Source organism: Sinocyclocheilus rhinocerous, unplaced genomic scaffold, assembly GCF_001515625.1.
Source record: "Sinocyclocheilus rhinocerous isolate Xijiao unplaced genomic scaffold, SAMN03320098_v1.1 scaffold4023, whole genome shotgun sequence".
In the NCBI taxonomy this organism is placed as follows: Eukaryota; Metazoa; Chordata; class Actinopteri; order Cypriniformes; family Cyprinidae; genus Sinocyclocheilus; species Sinocyclocheilus rhinocerous.
In genome coordinates this window covers 237753-258875 of record NW_015667282.1, presented here as the reverse complement: position 1 = coordinate 258875, position 21123 = coordinate 237753, and the positions used below count along the sequence as shown (strand labels likewise).

At 36.6% G+C, this 21123-nt stretch overlaps 2 protein-coding genes across 2 annotated transcripts in view; both read right to left on the bottom strand.

The window, feature by feature from the left end:
- Positions 1 to 1563: 1563 nt before the first annotated feature.
- On the bottom strand, positions 1564 to 8636 carry LOC107733580 (bridging integrator 2-like). Its single transcript, XM_016545252.1, has 11 exons — positions 8173 to 8636; positions 7539 to 7619; positions 5392 to 5446; positions 4089 to 4183; positions 3907 to 4002; positions 3452 to 3559; positions 3268 to 3353; positions 3032 to 3107; positions 2748 to 2830; positions 1779 to 2379; positions 1564 to 1692 (listed from the first exon to the last, which is right to left on the bottom strand). The coding sequence occupies exons 1-11, from the start codon at positions 8275 to 8277 to the stop codon at positions 1579 to 1581; spliced, it is 1500 nt and encodes a 499-aa protein (XP_016400738.1). The 5' UTR covers positions 8278 to 8636; the 3' UTR covers positions 1564 to 1578.
- A 4357-nt stretch (positions 8637 to 12993) lies between these two features.
- Positions 12994 to 21123, bottom strand: part of LOC107733606 (serine/threonine-protein kinase 35-like) — a 15172-nt gene continuing 7042 nt past the window's right edge. Inside the window, exons 2-3 of the mRNA XM_016545293.1 lie at positions 16886 to 17634; positions 12994 to 13783 (exon numbers count right to left, since the gene is read on the bottom strand). Of these exons, the coding sequence (XP_016400779.1) occupies positions 16910 to 17634 (725 nt within the window). The 3' untranslated portion in view covers positions 12994 to 13783; positions 16886 to 16909. The remainder of the gene's footprint in view (positions 13784 to 16885; positions 17635 to 21123) is intronic.

Sequence of the window (21123 nt, the reverse complement as noted above, 5' to 3'; positions counted from 1 at the left end):
TAGCGCGTTTTGTCAGTAAATTTAATACACCTATTCACTTCTTGTAGTCCCAGCCTTAACAAAAAAAAAACAAAAAAAAAGAAATACCATAGTTTCTTAAGCTATGATACTACGATACAACTATGGAAATTTGGTACTGTCATACACGGTTTCTCATTCTAATTGTTTATGGTGGTATAGTATCAGTACTAACACAGCCAGTAAATTTTAGTTTGACTGCTACTTATGTAATAATAGCATTGCCTATTGTATTTTATTTTTAATAAAGAAAATCAAGTAATACTGAGTTCATGCCAAAAAAGAAAAAACTTGCATTTTTCCACTTTGAGCACTGGACATACATTAACAAATCAAAATAGAACGTTTTTTTTTTTCAGCTGTCAACTTTATTGTAGAAAAACAATAATAGATTTTCTCTGTACATTTAAAAAACGGTTTCACAGTAATACTCAACACTTTTTTGGGTCCTGTAAACATTGTGAAAACCTTGGTAGTCAATCTTTAACACTGAGATATGTGAGAAACATAGACATCAACATTGGTTGACACACATAGAAAAGAGACCATTGGAACAGCCACACTAAAAAGTGTTTTAATACTCATTGCTTAGAAAATGTTTTTGAAATATGTTTGCATAATAAACACTATTTTTTGATACACAATATGTGGCTACATTCATGCGAATGAAAGTGAAGACACAACTGCAGAACTATGAACAATGTATAAATCTAGTGATCAATATTAAGATCTATAAAAGTCAGAATGACAGAAAATCTGAAAACAGAACTAAGACTGTGCAGCTGTCAGGAGTCTTGAGGCTGCATCAGGAAGTTGTAAAGACACTGTATACTAAAAAAAGTCAGAGTGTCTTTCATGTCTAGAGAAAAGGGCAGACAGAGAGTGCATATGACAACATCCAGTCACAAGGACACTCAGACAGGATACATACATATACACTACCATTCAAAAGTTTGGCGTCAGTAAGAGCTTATGTTTGAAAAACTCTCTTATGCTAAGGCTGCATTTATTTGATCAAAAATACAGTGAAGCAGTATTAGTGTGCAACATTACTATAATTTATAAGCATTGATTTATAAGAATATATTTGAAAATGTAATTTAATCCCTGTGATGCAAAGCTGAATTTTCAGCAGCCATTACTCCAGTCTACAGTTTCACACGATCCTTCAGAAATCATTCTAATACGCTGATTTGTTGCTCAAGAAACATTTCTTATTATTATCCACGTAAAAAAAAGTTGTACTGCTTAATATCTTTGGGGAAACTGTGATACATTTTATTCAGGATTCTTTGATGAATAAAAGGTCCAAAAGATCAGTATTTATTTGAAATAAAATAATCTGGAACATTATTAAATTTCTTTACTGCCACTTTTGAACAATCCATCCATGCTGAACAAAAATATTAATTTCTTTCAAAAAAAAAAAAACTTACAGTGGTTTACATAATGGTGATAGAACCACCAACCTTCTGATTTCAAGCCCTGTTCCCAGCTGCAAGAAACTCCTTAAGTTAGGAAAACCCTTAGACAGCTATGCCATACAACCTTATGTAAACTCTATACATAACTCACCTTTTCTTCTTCTTCGTCGATGTATATAAGGATCCTATCTCCCTTTTCAAACTGCAGAAGCACACCTTCATCTGAGTCCTGACTCTGCAGAGCAACAGCCTGAAAACAAAATCAAAACAAATACAAATGATTACCTACACAAATACAAATCAATGACGGTCTCAACATTTCCAAAGACACTGTACCTTATAGAGGAAGCCAGGAGGATTTTCATACTCCGTCGTTTGGACTTTCACATCTTCGCTGCATCCCGTGGTATTTTGATCAGTCTCTCCTTCATTTTTCTTGGAGGTGCTGGATCTTCGAGGGGTTGGAACAGGTGCAGTTTTGTCTGTGGTGTCTGATAAGGGCTTTCCCTCATTGTCTCCATCTGTAGATGTATGGTGGGTTTCTTCTGATGATGCTGCTGATTTAGTTTCCTCCTCTTCTCCGTGCTCAGTGGACACTGAATCTTGATGTTCCTGGCCGTTCGCTTGCAGAGACTCATCATTGGTAGTTTCTGATGTGTTTTCAGTGGCTCCCTCAGACCGAACCCCTTCACCCTCAGAACACAAAGACTGCCGCTTGGGTGTGTTGGGTTCACTGTCAAAAGAGTTTGACTCCGAGTCTGATATTTCAGACGCTGTGCTTCCTGTGCTCTTTGAGGGAGTGTCTGAGCGTGTGTCCGTGTGCGTGAGGGTGCTGGGCATGCTGAGCTTGCTCATGGCCGGATGATCAGGAGGGAAGGCGGTGTTACAGGGGATGGGTGCAGAGATCGTAACAGACTTTCTCTTCTTTGATTTAGTGCTAGACACAAGAGGAATAAAAAAGGCACATAAAAAGACGATACAAACCATGAACATTCTTAGATTTGCCTTTAATTGGTATAATATCTTCCTGCTTTTAAGGACATGCAATATACAATAGTCACAAAAAGTATAGCATAGATGATGTTCATCATGTTCCATTAAGCTGGGAACCACAAAGTGTACAAATACTTTACTCACAAATATTTTTGTTAAATATGTTTCTGGAAAAGTGCTTTTGCTAGCCTTTTAAAAATAATTTTCTTCTTTTATGCAATGCCATTTATTAATTTTAAGTAGGGCTCAATAGTCTAAACTTTGGGGCCACTGTAGATCTTTATAGAAATTAAGTATTTGCAAATACATTACCTGTCAAGACCTTTGATGATGAAGGGTTTGGTGGAGTGCTGATCCTCAAGCTTCTTCATCATATTATAAATGTTATGATTCAACTGAAACATGAAATTGTCAATCGGCAACAATGTACTCATTAAACATTAAACGGTGATACCTAAAAAGCAATCTTGTGAGTCACACTGAGGTATAGTTTTTGAGAATGTCCATCCAAGAAGTACTCTAAGCTTATTGTTTGCCGTTGTAATGTAAAAGAAAGAGCATCACAGTAAAATAATTCACAAATGATACATTCATACCATACTCATTTCCTTGTAGAAGACATCCCGTAGGTTTGAGATGTTCTGGAACATGGTGACATAGCAGCTTATACGGCTGAAAGCAGGAAGAAAGTGTAGCCAAATTAAGTTACATTATTATTAGTACCACCAGTATTATTTTTTTTTGTTGTTGTTGGAGACTTCAGTGACAGGAAGGAGTTGTCTGAACGCATTTATCTCTTTTATTTCATTTTTGTTAATAAAGCTGTACTAACCTTTGATAAAGAACAGGCAGCTCCTCTCTCAACTCACTGTTAATGTCTTCAAATACCTCCTGCGTTTTATTGAACTCCTCCTCGGCCTGAAAAGAATCAGCATCAATGGTCATACAATTTAGTTGAGCTCTAACCATAAACCATTTCTAAAATGGGATATTTAAATGATCAAATGTTGGCTGACCTTTGATATTTTGGCCTCATCTCTCTTCTTGGAGTTCTGTAGCGCCTCCAGATGATGTCGAGCTGAATCGTAGTCAACCAGCTTCCTTCCTCGTTTAGCCACTCTTTCCTGCAAGATCACAATATTAGAAAAAAATTTAAAGCTACAGTAACTTTTTAAGAATTGAATTTCAAGTACCATGTAAACACCATGTGAATTTGCTATTAATTCAACACCATGATACCAAGATGCCATCACTGTAAGCTAAACCTGTAACTAATGAATATATAATATAACTATTAAGTATTTTCAGTATCAAAAGTCATGAGAAAACTTGTCAACGTTAAAACCGTCATTAAATACTAACCCTGACAACCTTGCAAAAATAGACTGAACAGACCTAGACTACAGATAGTGAATAAATAATTGCAATCATTATAGCTTATTCGGGTCTGTAATTAAGCAACTGCACAAACTTTGACATCATTGAACTGTCCGGTATAATTCTCCATTGTTCGAACAGCTTGATCGCTCAGCTTTTCCTCGTAGTCATTCCACAGGAGATCCTCACTCTGTAACATTAAGCCAGAGAGATGGTGAAGACAAGGAGGGCAGAGATTTTTACTATTAAATGTCACAAAAAAGAGGCCTGGTTTACCTCCATTATGACAGTCAGATCTTCTACACCATGCCAGTCTGGTTCATAGATATCTTTAAGAGTCTGGGACAGGCGCTTTGATGATTCATGCATCACTGAGAAACAAGGAGTGTACAAAACATCATCTGACAACTTCTTTATAAATTGTTACTCAATCTGGCTGTAGTCCTAAAAATCTGCATCTACCCCTGACAAGTCATTACAGTTACAGAGATGTGACTGTATTAGCAAGAAATTATGAAATCAACCCAAGAGTATCAACAGTATTTTATAGTAGTCATCAAGCACTAAAAAGCATACACTATTTCAAGGAAATTCATTAGATTAATAACTCTATTCAATGAATAGTCCAAATTTTATCCTTATACACATTCTCTGAGAATCCAATCTTTAACATTACTAGTGCCATGCTCTTCCAGTTTAGATACAGAAAGATACTCTACACTAGTGCTGGGCGGTATACCGGTTCATACCGAATACTGGTGTTTATTTTTGTTATATGAATTTTTAAAATACCGCAATACCGGTGTACGTCGCTTAAACAACGTTCGGAACGCGGCACTGTTTGAAAGAAGTCCCTTTTCTAATACCGTGATATAAATTTTTGGTCATACCACCCAGCACTACTCTACACCTCCAGAAACACTTAATGCTTATTCCATGGTTTAGTATAAGGATGAATAATAAATGAACTTCTCTAGTAGTTCCTTTTAAACTTTTTAGATAGCAAAATTCAGAGATGTAGCACTGATTTTAGATGCTGACAACCAATTCATTCATTTAGAACACCTGGGGGTGTTCAAAACTATGCGTGTGGTTTGAGCAACAAGACCACAAACTTCTTGAGTCTTCCTCAATCTTAGTCTCTCCTTCATATTTGCATAAACCTCTGCAAACTGACATCTGGGCAGTGCGCCCACAATTCAAGCAGGAGCGTCAACTATTCTTGTAGACATTTACACAATAAGCATTTTCAGTTCCATTAATAAGAGACATTCACTTCCCCAAATGCTGAATCAGAAAAACACAACCAAAACTATTTTTGTCAATTCATCTTCTCATGCTCAGAACAAGACACCATTTCACTTTTACTCTCACCCTGCAGCCAACAGGCCAACCACAATGATATCTGAGCACAATTAGCAAGCAGCTATAAACTGTGCTATTCACTGAATCTGAATCTTTTTTAAAACAAGTATCAAGATTCAAAACAAAATTCAATGAGTAAATGTCAATTTAAAAATACATTTCAACATATTTATTAAAATAAATGGCTGTACTTGATCAATTAAGAGTGAACTACCTTTAACAGCATTGTGGTAAGCTTTAACATCCTTATAGAGTCGGATGCCATCTGCCTGGGAAGAGAAAAGAAATCACTTGTTGTCTAAAGGCAAAAGGTTTATGTCTTATTATTTTATATATAAATTTTTATACCTTTATTGTCAAGTGAATTTTTAAATATGCATTAAAGACCTTTAATAGGCATCTTTTGGGAAGTGGAAATTTTTCAATAGGATCAATAGAAAATGTATAGGTGGTGTGGAAATTACTTGCTTTACATTTTATGTACTTTCAGATGCCATCATGCCATGGATTTTACTATTGAGGGTCATTAAAGCTGTTGTAAATGGTTCTTTAAAAATCTAAAAAATATTCTATATATGTGACCCTGGACCACAAAACCAGTCTTGTCGCTTGGGTATATTTTTTAGCAATAGCCAAAAAAACATTTTATTGGTCAAAATTATCGATTTTTCTTTTATGCCAAAAATCATTAGGATATTAAGTAAAGATCATGTTCCATGAAGATATTTTGTAAATTTCCTACCATAAATATATCAAAACCTAATTTTTGATTAGTAATATGCATTGCTAAGAACTTCATTTGGACAACTTTAAAGGCGATTTTCTCAGTATTTTTTATTTTTTTGCACCCTCAGATTCCAGATTTTCAAATAGTTGCATCTCGGCCAAATATTGTCCTATCCTATCAAACCATACATCAATGGAAAGCTTATTTATTATGTATAAATCTCAATTTCAAAAAATTGACCCTTATGACTGGTTTTGTGGTCCAGGGTCACATATTTCAAAAAGTTTTTATTTATGGTTAAAAAAGAAAGCTCTTAAATGATTAAGTTGATTTGATTGCATCTATAGAGCGTAAACCCATCTAACATCATTAAACAAATACAATATATTCTCAGTGGAGCAACGCATCCAGGACATGGAATAGGATGTAATGTTGCCAAGTGAGAAACTAGGTCAACACTAGACTAATATGATAAAGTTTGTTAGTGTTAATAATGAAATGTGGTACCAATCCAAAATAGCATTTTAAAAGGGCTTCCTGGGGCTGGTTGAGAGTATAAACAGTATCAGAAAAGAGCCAGAAAAGGTCAGCCTCTGCTACTGTACTGTACACAGCAGCAGTAACATTAACATTTTCTAAAGGTGGAGTTTCCTGTGCTACTTTCAAAGATGATTCTGTCAATGTTCATATAAGACAATTCACCCAATGCAGTCCCGTTAAATGACCTCACTTAAAGGGGTCATATGATGCGATTTCAAGTTTTCCTTTCTCTTTGGAGTGTTACAAGCTGATTGTGCATAGATAAGATCCCTGAAGTTGCAAAGACTAAAGTCTCAAAACCAAAGAGATATTCTTTATCAAAGTTAAGACTCTGCCACGCCCCCCTAAAACGGCTCGTTCTAACACGCCCCACATATCTACCTCACTATGTGGAAATATTAGAATAATGCAGCCCAAATGTGCACGCAAAGAAAGAAAGCATGGTTTCAGTAACCGCAGTTAGTGTTGAAGCAGCCATGTCAAGGAGACGCTGTGTGTTTCTAGGCGAAAGCAAAAGCACTTTACTTGGCCTTCCGAAAGTAGATGCATTAAGATTACTTACAACAGAACAGCAATGCATTTTATGGACGACCGTTTCGTGAACCTAGGAGAGGAGGTAATTCTGACTTTGCTATGACAATCTGGCACTTCTGAATCAGCTACTGTTTTGTTATTAGTTTAAGTATTTGCTATTGACTGTTCAAATGCAGAGTTTTGCGCATAGTGTGTGTGTGTGAGCGAGAGAGAGCGAGCGAGAGAGACAGAGAGAGCGCTAGAGAGAGAGAGAGAGGGTCACATCACAGAGTCAGCTGTCTTAACCGACTGCGCTTGTCGGAAGGCGGGACTTTGTAGAAAACGAAGCGTTTGAGAGAGGCGGGGCATAGAGGACCTACAATAATGTACAGTATTTGAAAAATAATGTGTTTTTTGAACATTAAAGCATGTCAACATATTCTGTTACACCAAATATACAAAATAATGATCTTTAAAAAAGCATCATATGACCCCTTTAATAGTCTGTGACTTGCTTACGGTAACAAAATCTAGGATGGGTGCATGTTTGTCTTTCTCTCAGACATATACTGTTGAAGTACCTGCTGTTTGTTCAAGTTGGCAGAGCACTCCTCAAACTGCTCATCTTTTGTCTCCATGGTTTTCCCCAGCTTCTGCAGGACCTACAACCAACACCATCACACTGAGAAGACTCCCTACTGGTCAATCATTTCAAATGAACAATCAAACATGATATCAGGCAGAGGAACAAGAGTTGTCACTGTATGGCCACTGAAATATGACTCGCCAAGCGGTTACACATTTATTCTTGAAATATCAGTTGCAGCAAGTGTTCCTTGTGCTCAGGAAAGGTCAGAAATGCCCAAGGGAAGTATTTAGCAAACATAAAACATCCCACATAAAAAAAGAGTGATTTTAAGTTAGGAAACACTACTAAAGTGTGCAGTCTACTAAACAGTAAAATCTAGAAGAGGAGGTGAGCCTAGGGAGGAAGTGAATGAGGGCAGGAAGTGGCAATCTTTGTGTTCACACCAGTGCATTCGAGACAGCTCTACAACTCACAATATTGACCTATCTTGTGAACATTTGTACCAGTTTTCTAAAGGGCTCTAAACATTTTGAAGCAAATGTGTTGGATACTCACACACAAAATACACATTCAGAGCAGCATGACATGAGAGCCAAGGTCCTGAACTCAAAAAAACCCCCACCTACCTTCTCTTGTGCTCGGTTCATTGATTTCTGAAAGCGTTTGGCCAGGATGCCTGCTCCCGCGCCAATGTTGCCCCCAATGTTGGCACCTAGTTTTCCCTCTGCCATGTTCACTTCTGATCAGCTGTCACACAAGCGATCCTTCTCTCTGATGTCTCAGCGCTTCCTTCTATAAACTTACGGTTCCTGGGCGGAGTGAGCAGAGCAGAGCGAGTGGGTGTAAAACCGTGATGCAGTTAGTTTGCCCTTGAACAAATTGATTCTGGTAGCTACACTAGACGCTGCGTACTAGTTTTAAAGACTGAAGATTATGGGGCCCCACGACACGGCGGTAACAGTTACACTAACAGATTGTGCAACATAATATTCCACCGTTTGCTCAAACGTGTTTGGTTAATTGTCATCGATGTGCGACTGCATCATCAAGAAGTCAACTAGTCATCAGTGTTTCCTAATAAAAGTGACGGCTACATTTGGATAAATTCATGTCAAACTAAAAACCTCTGCCTGCACTCAGAGTGGTCATATGAGTGCTGGACACTTAGATACTTTTAATGTTATCACACCCGCTCGAAAATTTGATACAACAATATAAAACTCCATATTAATTGACTATATAGTTTCTAGAGTGTACGTGAGTGTAAAATAGAATTCGGAATAGCATACTAGAATACTACTATTACTATTTCTACCATATACATTTATAGCAGTTAGTGTAGTATGTTAGTACGCAGTTTAAAATATTTAAAATAAATAATTAAACATGTTAACAATATATATATATATATATTAAAAAACACGGTATTTTTGATTAATATTCTTTCTTTCAAGTTCTCGTCTTTTTTTGTTGTACGAGATACGAACACTACTCTGTTGCATTACAAATCCCATATGCCAAATCCCATAATTACCACTCCATATACAAATAACAAGCCAACGCTGAGATGAGATCCACATTAAACTATTTGTTGTAATCTACAAGAAGTAGATAGAATTTCAGCTGTCATTTGCAGGCTAAGGAACTCTCTCGTTCTCTGTTTCACTGCGCTGAAACATCATACTGTTTACACTATATCCCCAGACAACAATATTTGTACTGTTATGGCAAAGGTGTGGAACAAACAATGTATTTGCGTTGTAAATCATTTGGTGTCACATTAAATTACATTCCCTTTCACTGCATTACAATGCGTTGGATCTAGTTAGCCTATTATTATTTTTTTTACATCAATCATTGTGTTAAAATAGCCAGATAGAAACAAACTCCATCAACTCAATATTAAACATAGACTCCAATTGTACCATATCAGTACAAATAAATATTTATTTGTTTGAGAGTGGCTATTAATTGTGGCTGGGCATTATGGGTCTCACAATTACATAAGCAGCATTATATAAGCCTTAAGCATAGTCAGCTCCCCATCACTTATTTAAACTGCTCAGGGCTTACATTCTTAAATGAATATGGTACAGCATAGCAGCTCTGTAAGTCTTTACCCTGCACTTTACCCTATATTTACTGTTACTGGGGCTCTTAAAAACACTGGACTTAAACAAATACAGCATTAAGTACTGCTAAGCCACCACAAGATGGCAGTGACGGTCATCTTTAATTGAATGATGTTCATTTACTGTGACGTAAAAGCAGTATGATTTTTTTGGATTTACATAATTTATTAATCATTTAATTGACAAATCACACACTTTTATCTAGTTATTAAATCTCGTTATTAAATCTCGTGTACTCTCTCTTTAATTATTCACTGGCTGCATGTTTGGTTGTATTTAACATTTGATTCAACAGTACAGTGCCCATCAACTGTAATTTCCCACTTGCTAATTAGATGATCTGTTCCTTTTACTTAGAAGCATTCAAGATGTGAGACAGAGAGAATGATGAGTCAGGGCGGTGTATCAGATATTTCACTTGGCACAGCTGGTTTCTCTCCTTTATGTTTCCTTGAGGCTTAAGCTCTCATAAATAGCAGACACAGATCATTCTCTGCCTGAAACCTACATCAGAGAGAAAATATTCAATGTTGTTATTTAGACATCTTAAGTTAGTAAGTAGGCCTGCCAGGAGTAATAACTGTTTTGATAATAAATTAGCTCCTGCGTTCTGCTGACATGTTACCTATCTTTCAAGAGTTAAACGAAAAGCAGCTGACGCACTTATGCTCCATTTAGAGTGACCTAAATCCAGTGAGGCATCACTCATGATGCTGCATTCTACTGCAAGCTTCCAGAAAAGCTCATACCAGTGTGACCACTAAAACTATGTAGATCAAAACTATTTAAGAAACTAATATTCTACAGTCCCTGAAATGATGCCTAAAAACCTGGAATAGTAGAACCCTTAACTGAGCAGTCGAAGTTTAGTAATGTTTAATGGTCTCCATGTTAACCTCTGTGCAAAGTATATACAGATACTGGTTAATCCAACCATATTAAGCCCTTTACATTATATTGCATTACATTATATTATATGTCTGTATTTTATGGTCTTGGTCATGTGTTAAACTAACCTGATGTAGGCCTTATCTATACCTTACCTTATATATTAATTCACTTAATTTGTATAATTACTCAACATAATTGTATTGTCAAAAATATAGAGTATATTAGCAAGTTTGATGGTTTGATATGACAAAAAACAGGCATCAGTATATTACATGAGACATAAGTAGGCCAAAAGTTTTTTTCTTTATTTACCACACCTCCATTTAATCACTTAACTGTCATTTGCAGATGGACATGAGCCATTTAAATAGAGCACATGACCCATAAGCAAAACAATATAGTTATAGTAGAGTGATTAGTGCATTAGTTATGGACACTGATGATATGATTTACCACACCTAACAATAGTATAACTACCAAAACTATACCAATACCACTATTAAAATCAATTGAATATATTAAAGATGGTAAAAGAAGACACAGATTGTTCCATCCATGTGCATTGTAACGCTCCTATATAATTTGACATTCATTAAGATACTGTATATAAGACAAGAAGCATATTTACACAGAGTGACATTTACATGCCATATTTATTATTTAAACACTTATTAGGGTGTTTAGTTGTGGAGCAACCAGCAAAGTATTATTCTAAGACACGCATGTTCGGTTATGTAATGACCTGAGCTATTTGCCCTCCATCCTCGGGGTGAGTACAAAGACGCCCCTGTCATACAATTCTATCCTACTAACGTACAAACAGAAGACCCTCCCCCAGTACACAAGAGGCTGCACATTCCCATCCCCCATGTCTCCTCATGCGCTTCAAGACTCTTTCTGTCTGTCACCTTATTCCAAGCTTAAATATGAAGCAATTAGACATGATTTCCTCCTCTGGTGCAGCTGACACTTAACATTTTTCATGATAATGAAATGGCTTTATTGTGAGATTTGACACTAGGGTAGACCCAAAATCGGCAGAACTGATGTTGTCAGGCTATACAGCCAGGCAGGTGTTTGGGTGCTGGTGTGAACAAAATGTCCTCTCATGCAAGACTGCCTAATACAATGGAAAACAGCAGTCTATGGAGGGTGATCGTTTTGTTTTAAGAGGGATTTATCTTGTCTGAACTGATTAGTGTAATGTGGCTGTTTGTGGTATCAGACGACAAAAATCAAACAAGTATTTAGTAGGTGGACTGTGGTAATCAAACTAAAGTCTGGTCACAGCACCATGACTGTGGACTGAAGAATTACATCAGGATTTATGTTTTGTCTGTCAAGACTGAATGTTATGACCAGGCTTAAACAAACACATCTAGTATTACTGGAATGCTTCAACAACAAATACATTTCCATTTAATGAGTATAATTTATAGCTGTTTGACCTAACAATGTTAGACAGGATGGCATTATTTTTGCAATTGCAACACTGCATCTTTAAAACTTTTTCAAATGTAAATATCCTGGAAAAACTTGAAAGCAGTTTGTAAATGATCCTCTCATTCTTATAATGTAAAACATATGTTTGAATCTGTAAATAAAACAAAGAACAGGTATGTGTTACAAGGAAATACTAGCTTCATTCTTACTTTTGTAATGATTTGTGAAATTTACAAGCAATTTCTGAGTGAAAATTGTTTTCTATAACAATATTTGTTCAGTGTAACAAACATTAAAAACACATGTAGTTTATGCTTTTGCATGGTTTATTGAACAAAATCAACATCAAAACAATGAAGGATGACACCCAAATGAGTGAAGCATCCAAAAGCTCTAGTGTGCTTTACACAAAGTAAAGTCCGTTCAAAAAAATTCAATATTTGCACACAAAATGCTCCACAAAAAGTCATAAAATGAGCACAAAAATGTAAAGGTCTGAAGAAGCTCGTTTAGCAGAGCAGCATCATACAGTGTCAGAAAAGGAGAGGTTGCATAGAGTACGCTGTATGGTCAAAGTTGGACAACAAGGAATACAAAGAAAAACACAGAATTCGAGTAAAAGAGATGATAGAACAGGAAGTGAGCTTCTAATTAAACTCGGTCCACTCTTCTCAGTGCAAGTGCAGTCTAATACTATGGTTTGAATGACTGCTATGACAAAATTCTCTGTTTATGCTCTCTGAAACATTCAAACTGAAAAGAGCCCTAATTAAGAGGACAAAAAAGCAAATTCAAAAACATTTACCAACTCTCTCCAGGATTAACTGACCTTCATAAAGGATACAATCATTTAAATTAGGGGGAAAACAAAAGTGGATTTAAAAGAATCACAATGAATGTTCCCATTAAAAATGAAAAGAATTACCGGTAGCTGACAAATTGAAAACATAATTGAACATAAAAAGTAACAGAACACACTTATATCACTAGACTTCAAGGCACCAGGATAAATCTGCATTCAAGGAGAAAAAATATCTCAATATTGGTTTTAGGCTTAAGATCATGAGCATTTTCATGACAAATGAAAACCAAGTTCTAAAAGTTGGTCTTGAAATTTCAGTTATTGTGTTGTGACAGGAAAGATAAAGATGAAAAAGTTCTGAGGAGTTTTATGTTTAACTCAAGTAAGACCCAAAAGTAGACTATGGTAATGACATGATTTGTGACATGTGATGAGCATATATGTAAAAATGCTTGAACTCAAAATGTAGTCAAGTATCTTGTGTGTCTGTCTTTGTTCTGCAAACAATGTTTGTACTTGCAAAAGCTTCACTTCTCATAAAACCGGATAAAATATCTGAAATACTTTTCTTTGTTTGTTATGGCAAAAGATTGTTTTGAGAAGATGAACAAGTAGGGAGGCTCCATAAACAGAATTTGAAAGTCCCTCAGTAAGACTAATAAAGAGCTTGCTTGTTTTAGCTTGATTGTACTCACTGCATCATAACATTGTTTTTAGCTTTACTTCACTGTTAGTGATGTAACTGCTGATTGAGTTAGCCTGAACACTTCTGGGCTTGCTGAATGATTCATGTAAATTACTACTGTAAACGAAAAAAGGGAACGGTCAGATGAAAATCTATTTGTGGCAAACTTTGTATTGGTGTTCAAGTTGAGTACTTTGTACTCTCTTCACATTAAATCAGCAATGGAAGATTCACAGTTTTCCAAGCAACGCGGTCCCTTCTGGTCTGTTATGGAAAGGGAAAACCTAAAACAGAATAAAAAAAATACAAGTAATTAGAATTATTACTTGAAATTTGATTTACACACATTTGACTACAGACATTTAGTGAGAACATTAAAACACCTAAAAACGCAATTCCTAGCCAATTAAAAAATAAATAAATAAATTTTCAAAATTTCCAAGCCTTTTCCTGATTTTTCCAGGTTTTCCATTGACCATGGGAACCCAGAAGAGAACAAGCAACACTGGACACAAAAAATGAAAAGAGGGGCCATGTATTTTCTAGCATTTTGAGTGACTGAAGTCTCAGTGACTGAGTCTGAAATGAAGCCATGATGGCTGGCGCTGTTTGCATAAAGCTCGACTTAAATGGGTCCAAATCTCAGATTGCTTGATAAGTAATCAGATTTACAAGCATTCAAACACAACACAAATAGAAAAGAAAATCTTTGCAGGCTATGTCATTAGTCAGCATGACTGCCGCTTGATCTCAGCTGCATACAGTATTAAGAGCTCACCCCTCCTCCTCATATCCTGCGGCTCAAGCTATGTGCTGAGTCAGGAAGAGCTACTAAACGCCCCTCTGCAGTCACTCAAACTACACAACGCACGCTGCAAACCCACCCTCTCTCACGTACCACACATACACACCAGAGAGAGAGCAAATTAACCAAGAGGCTCCATGCAGTATTTTTTTCCTGTCTGAATGTAGCAACAGAAGGAGGAGAGGGGGATGGTGAACAAAAGACGACTGGAGTGGCAAACAGCTGTAATGTCCTCATAATGGCTGGGGAACTCATGAGCCCTCCAACCCTAAAATACATAACTTTAAATGCTCTGCCAAACTAATCCAAAAAATTTTTATTTTTACCAAGACAATTAGGAATGCACAATATTAAAATCATGCACTACTTTGTCTAAATAAATGAAAAAAAGAATTTAAAAAAAAACCTAAAATCCATCATCTTTAAATGCTACAGAGTGAGTTGGGCATTGCAACATCAATTTTACAGTTTGAAAAACATTCATTTTGATATTTGCTAAAGATTACGTTTTACAGTGTAATTAAATTGTTAGTGTTTTTAAAGATTAAAGGCAATCTATTAGTAGAAACAAGGTAAATGAGCATTCATTTAAGTGATAGTTCAAGTCATCATTTACTCGGGGGTTGTTCCAAACCCGTTAGATTTTCGTTCATCTTGAAACACAAGATATGTACCTCCATGGAAAGACCAGGTAACCAAAACGTAGAAGATCCAAAAAGGCCATAAATGCATCATAAATGCAAGCTTGTGCATGCACCACATGCTAGAACGAACCTCATTGGTTTTCATGTGGCACATACAGACAAGAACCAATGAGGTTTGTTTTAGCATATGATGTACAAATGAGTTTTGATTTGCTCTATGTATGTATCTATGTTTATGTGAATAAAAGCCTAAATTAAATCTGCTCATGATATAAAGCGATCGTATCTCTTCATAAGACTTGTATTAAACCGATCGATTCATATGGATTCGTTTTATGAGGCCTTTATAACCTTTCTGCATCTTTTAAGTTTTGGTTACCTGGACTTTTTATGGAGGGACAGAAACCTCTCATCTTAATTTGTGATTCAAAGTCAAACCTGAGGGTAAGTAATTGATGACAATTATAATTTTTGGGTAAACTATACCTTTAAACATTCGATATCGATACCAATATCAAATATCAATATTTTAAAAAAAAGATATCTAATTTTGGTTGATAACTGAAATTGTGACAATACATTATGCACTCCAAAAGCAGTAATACTTTTAGACTAAACTGATCTTTGCAAGGAACTGTCAGTTATGTGTGGCATGCCAAAACAATTTCCATTTCAGGACTAGGAAGAACTCCCAGTCACCTGGTGTGCCTGATGAGAGTTGTCCCCTGGAACAAAGGGTATGGAAAAGAGAAAGAGACGAAGGGATGGGGAGTGTTACAGGAGGGGTGGTGGTGAATGGGTGCGGTTGTATAACAGCTATCCAGGCATGCACTTTTAAAAACAAAAGAGGCTGTTATAGCATGCAAACAGAAGCTCTCTGAAAGTCATGTCATTAAACAAATCATATGATGATAGAGTCCTAGCAAAGCACTCATAACAACCGTGAAACTGATATGGTCAAATAAGACACTAACAATAACGCGATAAATGTCAATTTGTCCTTCACTGCTGTGGGAAAGATACTGACGCTGTTATCCAATAGATAATAAAATAAACTTGTACTATTTATGTAAAAAAGTGCATGGTTTCACTTGGATTTAAAGCCTCATGTTAAATCTCGTGTTATATTGTTTTCCACTCGCCACTTATAAGCTTCATCAAAATAATCGACACCCCTGGGACGGCTGTGTGGAAAAACACATGACGACTATTTTAAGGATGCATCAATATTGAAATTCTGGCTGATATGTAGCTGGTAATAATCAATGTTATAAATCTATACTACTGTGTTAAAAACAACAACTTTAAAACACTAAAAATTAACATGCACACTTCAAGAAGCAGTGCTTTCTTGATACCAATTTCAATATCACAGCAAAAACGAATACTATAAAAAATAATGTAGGCCTAAGTAAAAAGCTTATTGAAAACAAGTAAACCCCTGGGACGGCTGTGTGGAAAAACACATGACGACTATTTTAAGGATGCATCAATATTGAAATTCTGGCTGATATGTAGCTGGTAATAATCAATGTTATAAATCTATACTACTGTGTTAAAAACAACAACTTTAAAACACTAAAAATTAACATGCACACTTCAAGAAGCAGTGCTTTCTTGATACCAATTTCAATATCACAGCAAAAACTAATACTATAAAAAATAATGTAGGCCTAAGTAAAAAGTCCTCAAGCTTATTGAAAACAAGTAAACAGTAATAAGAATGAAGAAATTAATTACAAGCAGTAGGACAAACAAATACAAGTTTTCTAACAGCTGTGAATGTGTTTGTCTTTCAGAGATATCATAAAAATACACCGCATTTCTGCACTGTTATCTGTTACCGGCTGCTATTACTGTCACTGAAAACATGAGCCTTCACACAAAAAAACAACCATATCTGTACATTTATGGAAACTTCCCTGGCAAAGGCTCACCTGTGTGTGCATTCAGGTCAGAGTTCACGCTACGCAAGTGACCTGTCCCATCCTGCTGTGCAGTTCTAGTGCATCTGGTCGGTCCTGAGGATTGACTGCCAGCATGTCCTGCAAAAGTTTCCGGAGTGCCTCAGGCATATGCGAGCGCCTGCGCTGGGGAATACTCAACACCATCTTTGGGTTCTCCAGAAGCGCCTCTCCAACCGGGACGATGTCAGAACCCTGCCGCACATACGTCCCGAGAAGCTCCCGTTTTGAGTCGGCGTCAATGAAAGTGATTCTCTCTATCATGGCCCAGATGATAATGCCTAGAGCAAAAATGTCTGCTTTGGCTGTGTAATGTCCTTCCCAAACCTCCGGTGCCATGTAAAAGTCTGAGCCGCATGCCGATGAAAGCCAGAACTTATTGATGTTAACACTGTTCTTGTTTTTGTCCCGTCCCTCCTCTGAGTCCCGTACTCCAGCAGCCAGACCGGCACACACTTTACTCAGTCCAAAATCTGCCACTTTCAACACAGGCATGCCAGAACGCTCCGAGATGAGGATATTATCTGGTTTAAGGTCTCTGTGAACAATATTGTTTTCATGCAGGAACGCCACAGCGCTACTCAGCTGCATCATGAAGCTGGCATTGGTGCGGGGATCGGGCCGTCGCGACAGGATGAACTGATTCAGATCCCCTCCCTCGCAAAACTCCATAACAAACCACAGGTAGCAGGGCTCATCAGGACACGACAATATACGCTCACCTAAAAAGACACACACACAAAAAAACAGATGCAGAGATTAATATACTTTAATTTGAATGTTTTGGAGGTGTTAGTATTGGTATGAAACATATTAATAAAACAATGACTCATAAGCAACAACCATGGTTTCAAAGGTGAGGATCATGCCTCTTTCGCAGAACCTACTCAACACTGTTGTTGACTAATGGAAATCTTAAATGACTTCACCTCCAACAGAAATAATATGGTTTAAACTACCAGTAGTTGCTTATTGACTTTAAAGGGGTCATGAACTGAGAAATCAAAATTCCCTTGTTTTTTTGACATATAAGAGGTCATTGTACTATAAAAACATTCTGTTAAAAAAAATGCTTATATTGAAGCCAATCTGCCAAAACAGGTTGTGGAATGTGCCACTTTATGACGTAATAGTGTGACTAATCACCGCCTCCGCTTCTACATCACTGCCTGTATAGCTCCGCCCACCGATTCACACATGTAGTGTAAATAATGCTAGGCAAACGCAGGTCTACAGAGAAACCAAATGATAAATATGCTCCAAAAACAACAAGACGCTGTGCAGTGCCGAGTTGTGGAAAAACAGTCTCTGCATTGCTTTATTTTTAATGAAGTTCCAGACCACGTCAGTAAGAACTTGGTCGTTTGTTCACTTCATTTTACCGTGAATTCATTCACAACAAGGCACAATTCGATGCAGGATTTTCAGAAAGATTGAAACTAAAAGGTGATGCTGTGCTGACTATATTGGATCCGACAGTAATGGCGCACCACACAAGTGTGAGAAACTGTTTTTATTATGTGGTCACTATTGCTCTGTTATTACAGATCGTTTGATATGTACTAGGGATGCACGATATTGGATTTTTGCCGATATCCGATATGCCGATATTTTTCAACTCATTTTGGCCGATAGCCAATGCCGATACCGATATATTTCCTTTTGTTTGGAAACAACTCCAAGTCTCTCCGGTGCAGAAATTATAAGCAAATTATTTTTTATTTTGGTTAGTTTTTAACAAGAACTTATTTGTTAAATTAAAAAACAACAATGAAGTTCTTTTATAATGACAGTACATTGAAGATTTGAAAATAACTATAAATAAACTATATTCAAACACTGCAATTTTTTTCAGAAAGATGCAGTGGTAACTAACATTTTATTTTAAGATTTAACATTTGTAAATGGTCTAAAGCAAGAGTTGTAAAAATTCTGAAAATCTTTTAGAGCTCATAATTTGTTTAAAAAAATAACATATTACACATTAATGAATAAATCAGTATATATAAAATTATTGAATTTAAGTGACATGTTTGTGTTTTTTTTTTGTTCATGTAAGCTATAGCTTCTGAACTTTAAATCAAAACATACTCATGATTTTATGACATCAATTACTGCTTTATTTAATCAGAAACACAGTCTAAATATTATGTGTATTTTGCTTTCATTTTATTAGAAGTAGGCCAACAGCGCCCCCTACGGAATTAAAACCTTACTGAGTGGGCATTAGGACCCTTGGGAGGCTGCCACTGCTGCCACTGCAAGTGCTATTACTGTTTAGTCTATCACACACCAAACGCGTCATTCTGTACATGCATTCTCAGATTAAATGCAGCAATCCAAAACAGTGAATCTAATCATCATTCATGCAAAACTTTGCTTCAAGAATGAGTCACACTGCTGACATGATCTAATCGCTAGCACACCCTGAGCATATGTGGCAAGAGATATCGGCATATGTTTTTTTTCATATTGGGCCAATGCCGATATTTACATTTCAAGCCATTATTAGCCGATTCTGATATTGGTCCGATAATATCGTGCATCCCTAATATGTACTGAGTATTTATGTGTTTTTAACCTAAATCACAGCAGCGTCCATCTATGAAGGATATAGACTATCAAACATACACAAATGTTAACCAATTATAGCAGTGGGCGTTTACTCACATATGCTACAATCTGCCACGCCTATTCAAACAGAGCGTTCAGAGGAGGGGGGTCAAAACAGAAATAGCGTATTACTTCTAAATTATGTTTTTCTAGGTAAAAATCTTGATAGCATTACAAGTGGACCTCAGAGAACAATACAAAATAAAAAAGGCAGTTCATGACCCCTTTAACTGACCCAAGTTAGATTATATATGATGTTTAAAGTAGGCATGAAATCAAAATTGGAGATCTGTAGCTTTTAGTACATGCATTTTTGGCTTTGATGTCATAGTGGACTCCTACAAGTCGCATTACAGCCTATCTGAAAAAACAAACCAAACAAACTGATGAAATAAAATGCTCTATAAAATGAGAATGTCCTTTGCCCTAATATTCACTTGCCTCTGACTAATATCAAGTATTAAATCATGGCTATAATTAGGGTGACCAGACGTCCCGTTTTTCTCGGGACAGTCCCGTATTTCAGCTTTTTTTTTTTGTGTCCCGACTTCTTTTTAAAAAATCATGTTTTGTCCCGTATTTCAAAATTTCTAGTAGTAGAAGTAGTAGAAGTGTTCTGTCACGCGAAAACAGCCTAATCAAAGGTAAGTAAGCTTGTGGTAGAACCAAATTACCATCCAATCACATTTCGTTATCGATTAACTTGGAGTAAGTGAAGGTGGGATAGATAGGCAGAATCACGCTGAATGACAGACACAGCAGCGCTCTCTCGGCCGCGATCAGTTCTCCTTGCGCCTTAATTGTCACATACACACACAGCTGTCAAAATGTCAATCGTGTGGAGGATCTCACGTAAATACAGTCGGTTATGACTAGGGCTGCACGATTAATCGAATGCGATTGTCATGCGCATTTTGTTTAAAAAGCCGGTTCTGTAATCAGCAGGAAATCATCATCACGTGCTTTCAGATGGAGCAGAATTTACTACACATAGCCGTAGTTCACTGACAAGTTACGCAAAAAAAAATAATAAAAAATCGCAGACGATTTTATTGCGCGATTATGAAATCGAAGAAATCGTTCGCGATAATGACAGCTGTATGCATAACTTCTCAGTGAACTACGGCTCTGTGAAGTAAATGCTGCTCCATCTGAAAGCATGTGAAAATACCACATTTAATAACATATTTTTACTCCAAACTCACTTCATAACGTCAGTCGAGTGTTTGAAAATAAATCCTTCTATGAGATGATGTGGCTTCTTACACAGAATAAGGCACGCAACATATTTCATAGTATGTAAGCAGTGATAAAGGCATTGCATTATAAATATACTTCATTTTAATGAAAATTATAATAAGAACTCAGATAAACCGTATATTGCCGTAGTCGTGTGTTTATTAGTCACGTTGAATCAATGAAAGCAGCTGAATCTTCTGTTTATTCAGCTGCAGCGATAGGCATTTTCTGGGTTTCTTCTGCGAGGCGTATTTGGAGTTTCAGCGCGAGAGCGCCCTCTGGCCTTCGGATGGAGATTTACTGCTGATCACAGAACCGTGCTTCACTGAAAGATACGAATGACAATCGCAGCTTCTGTC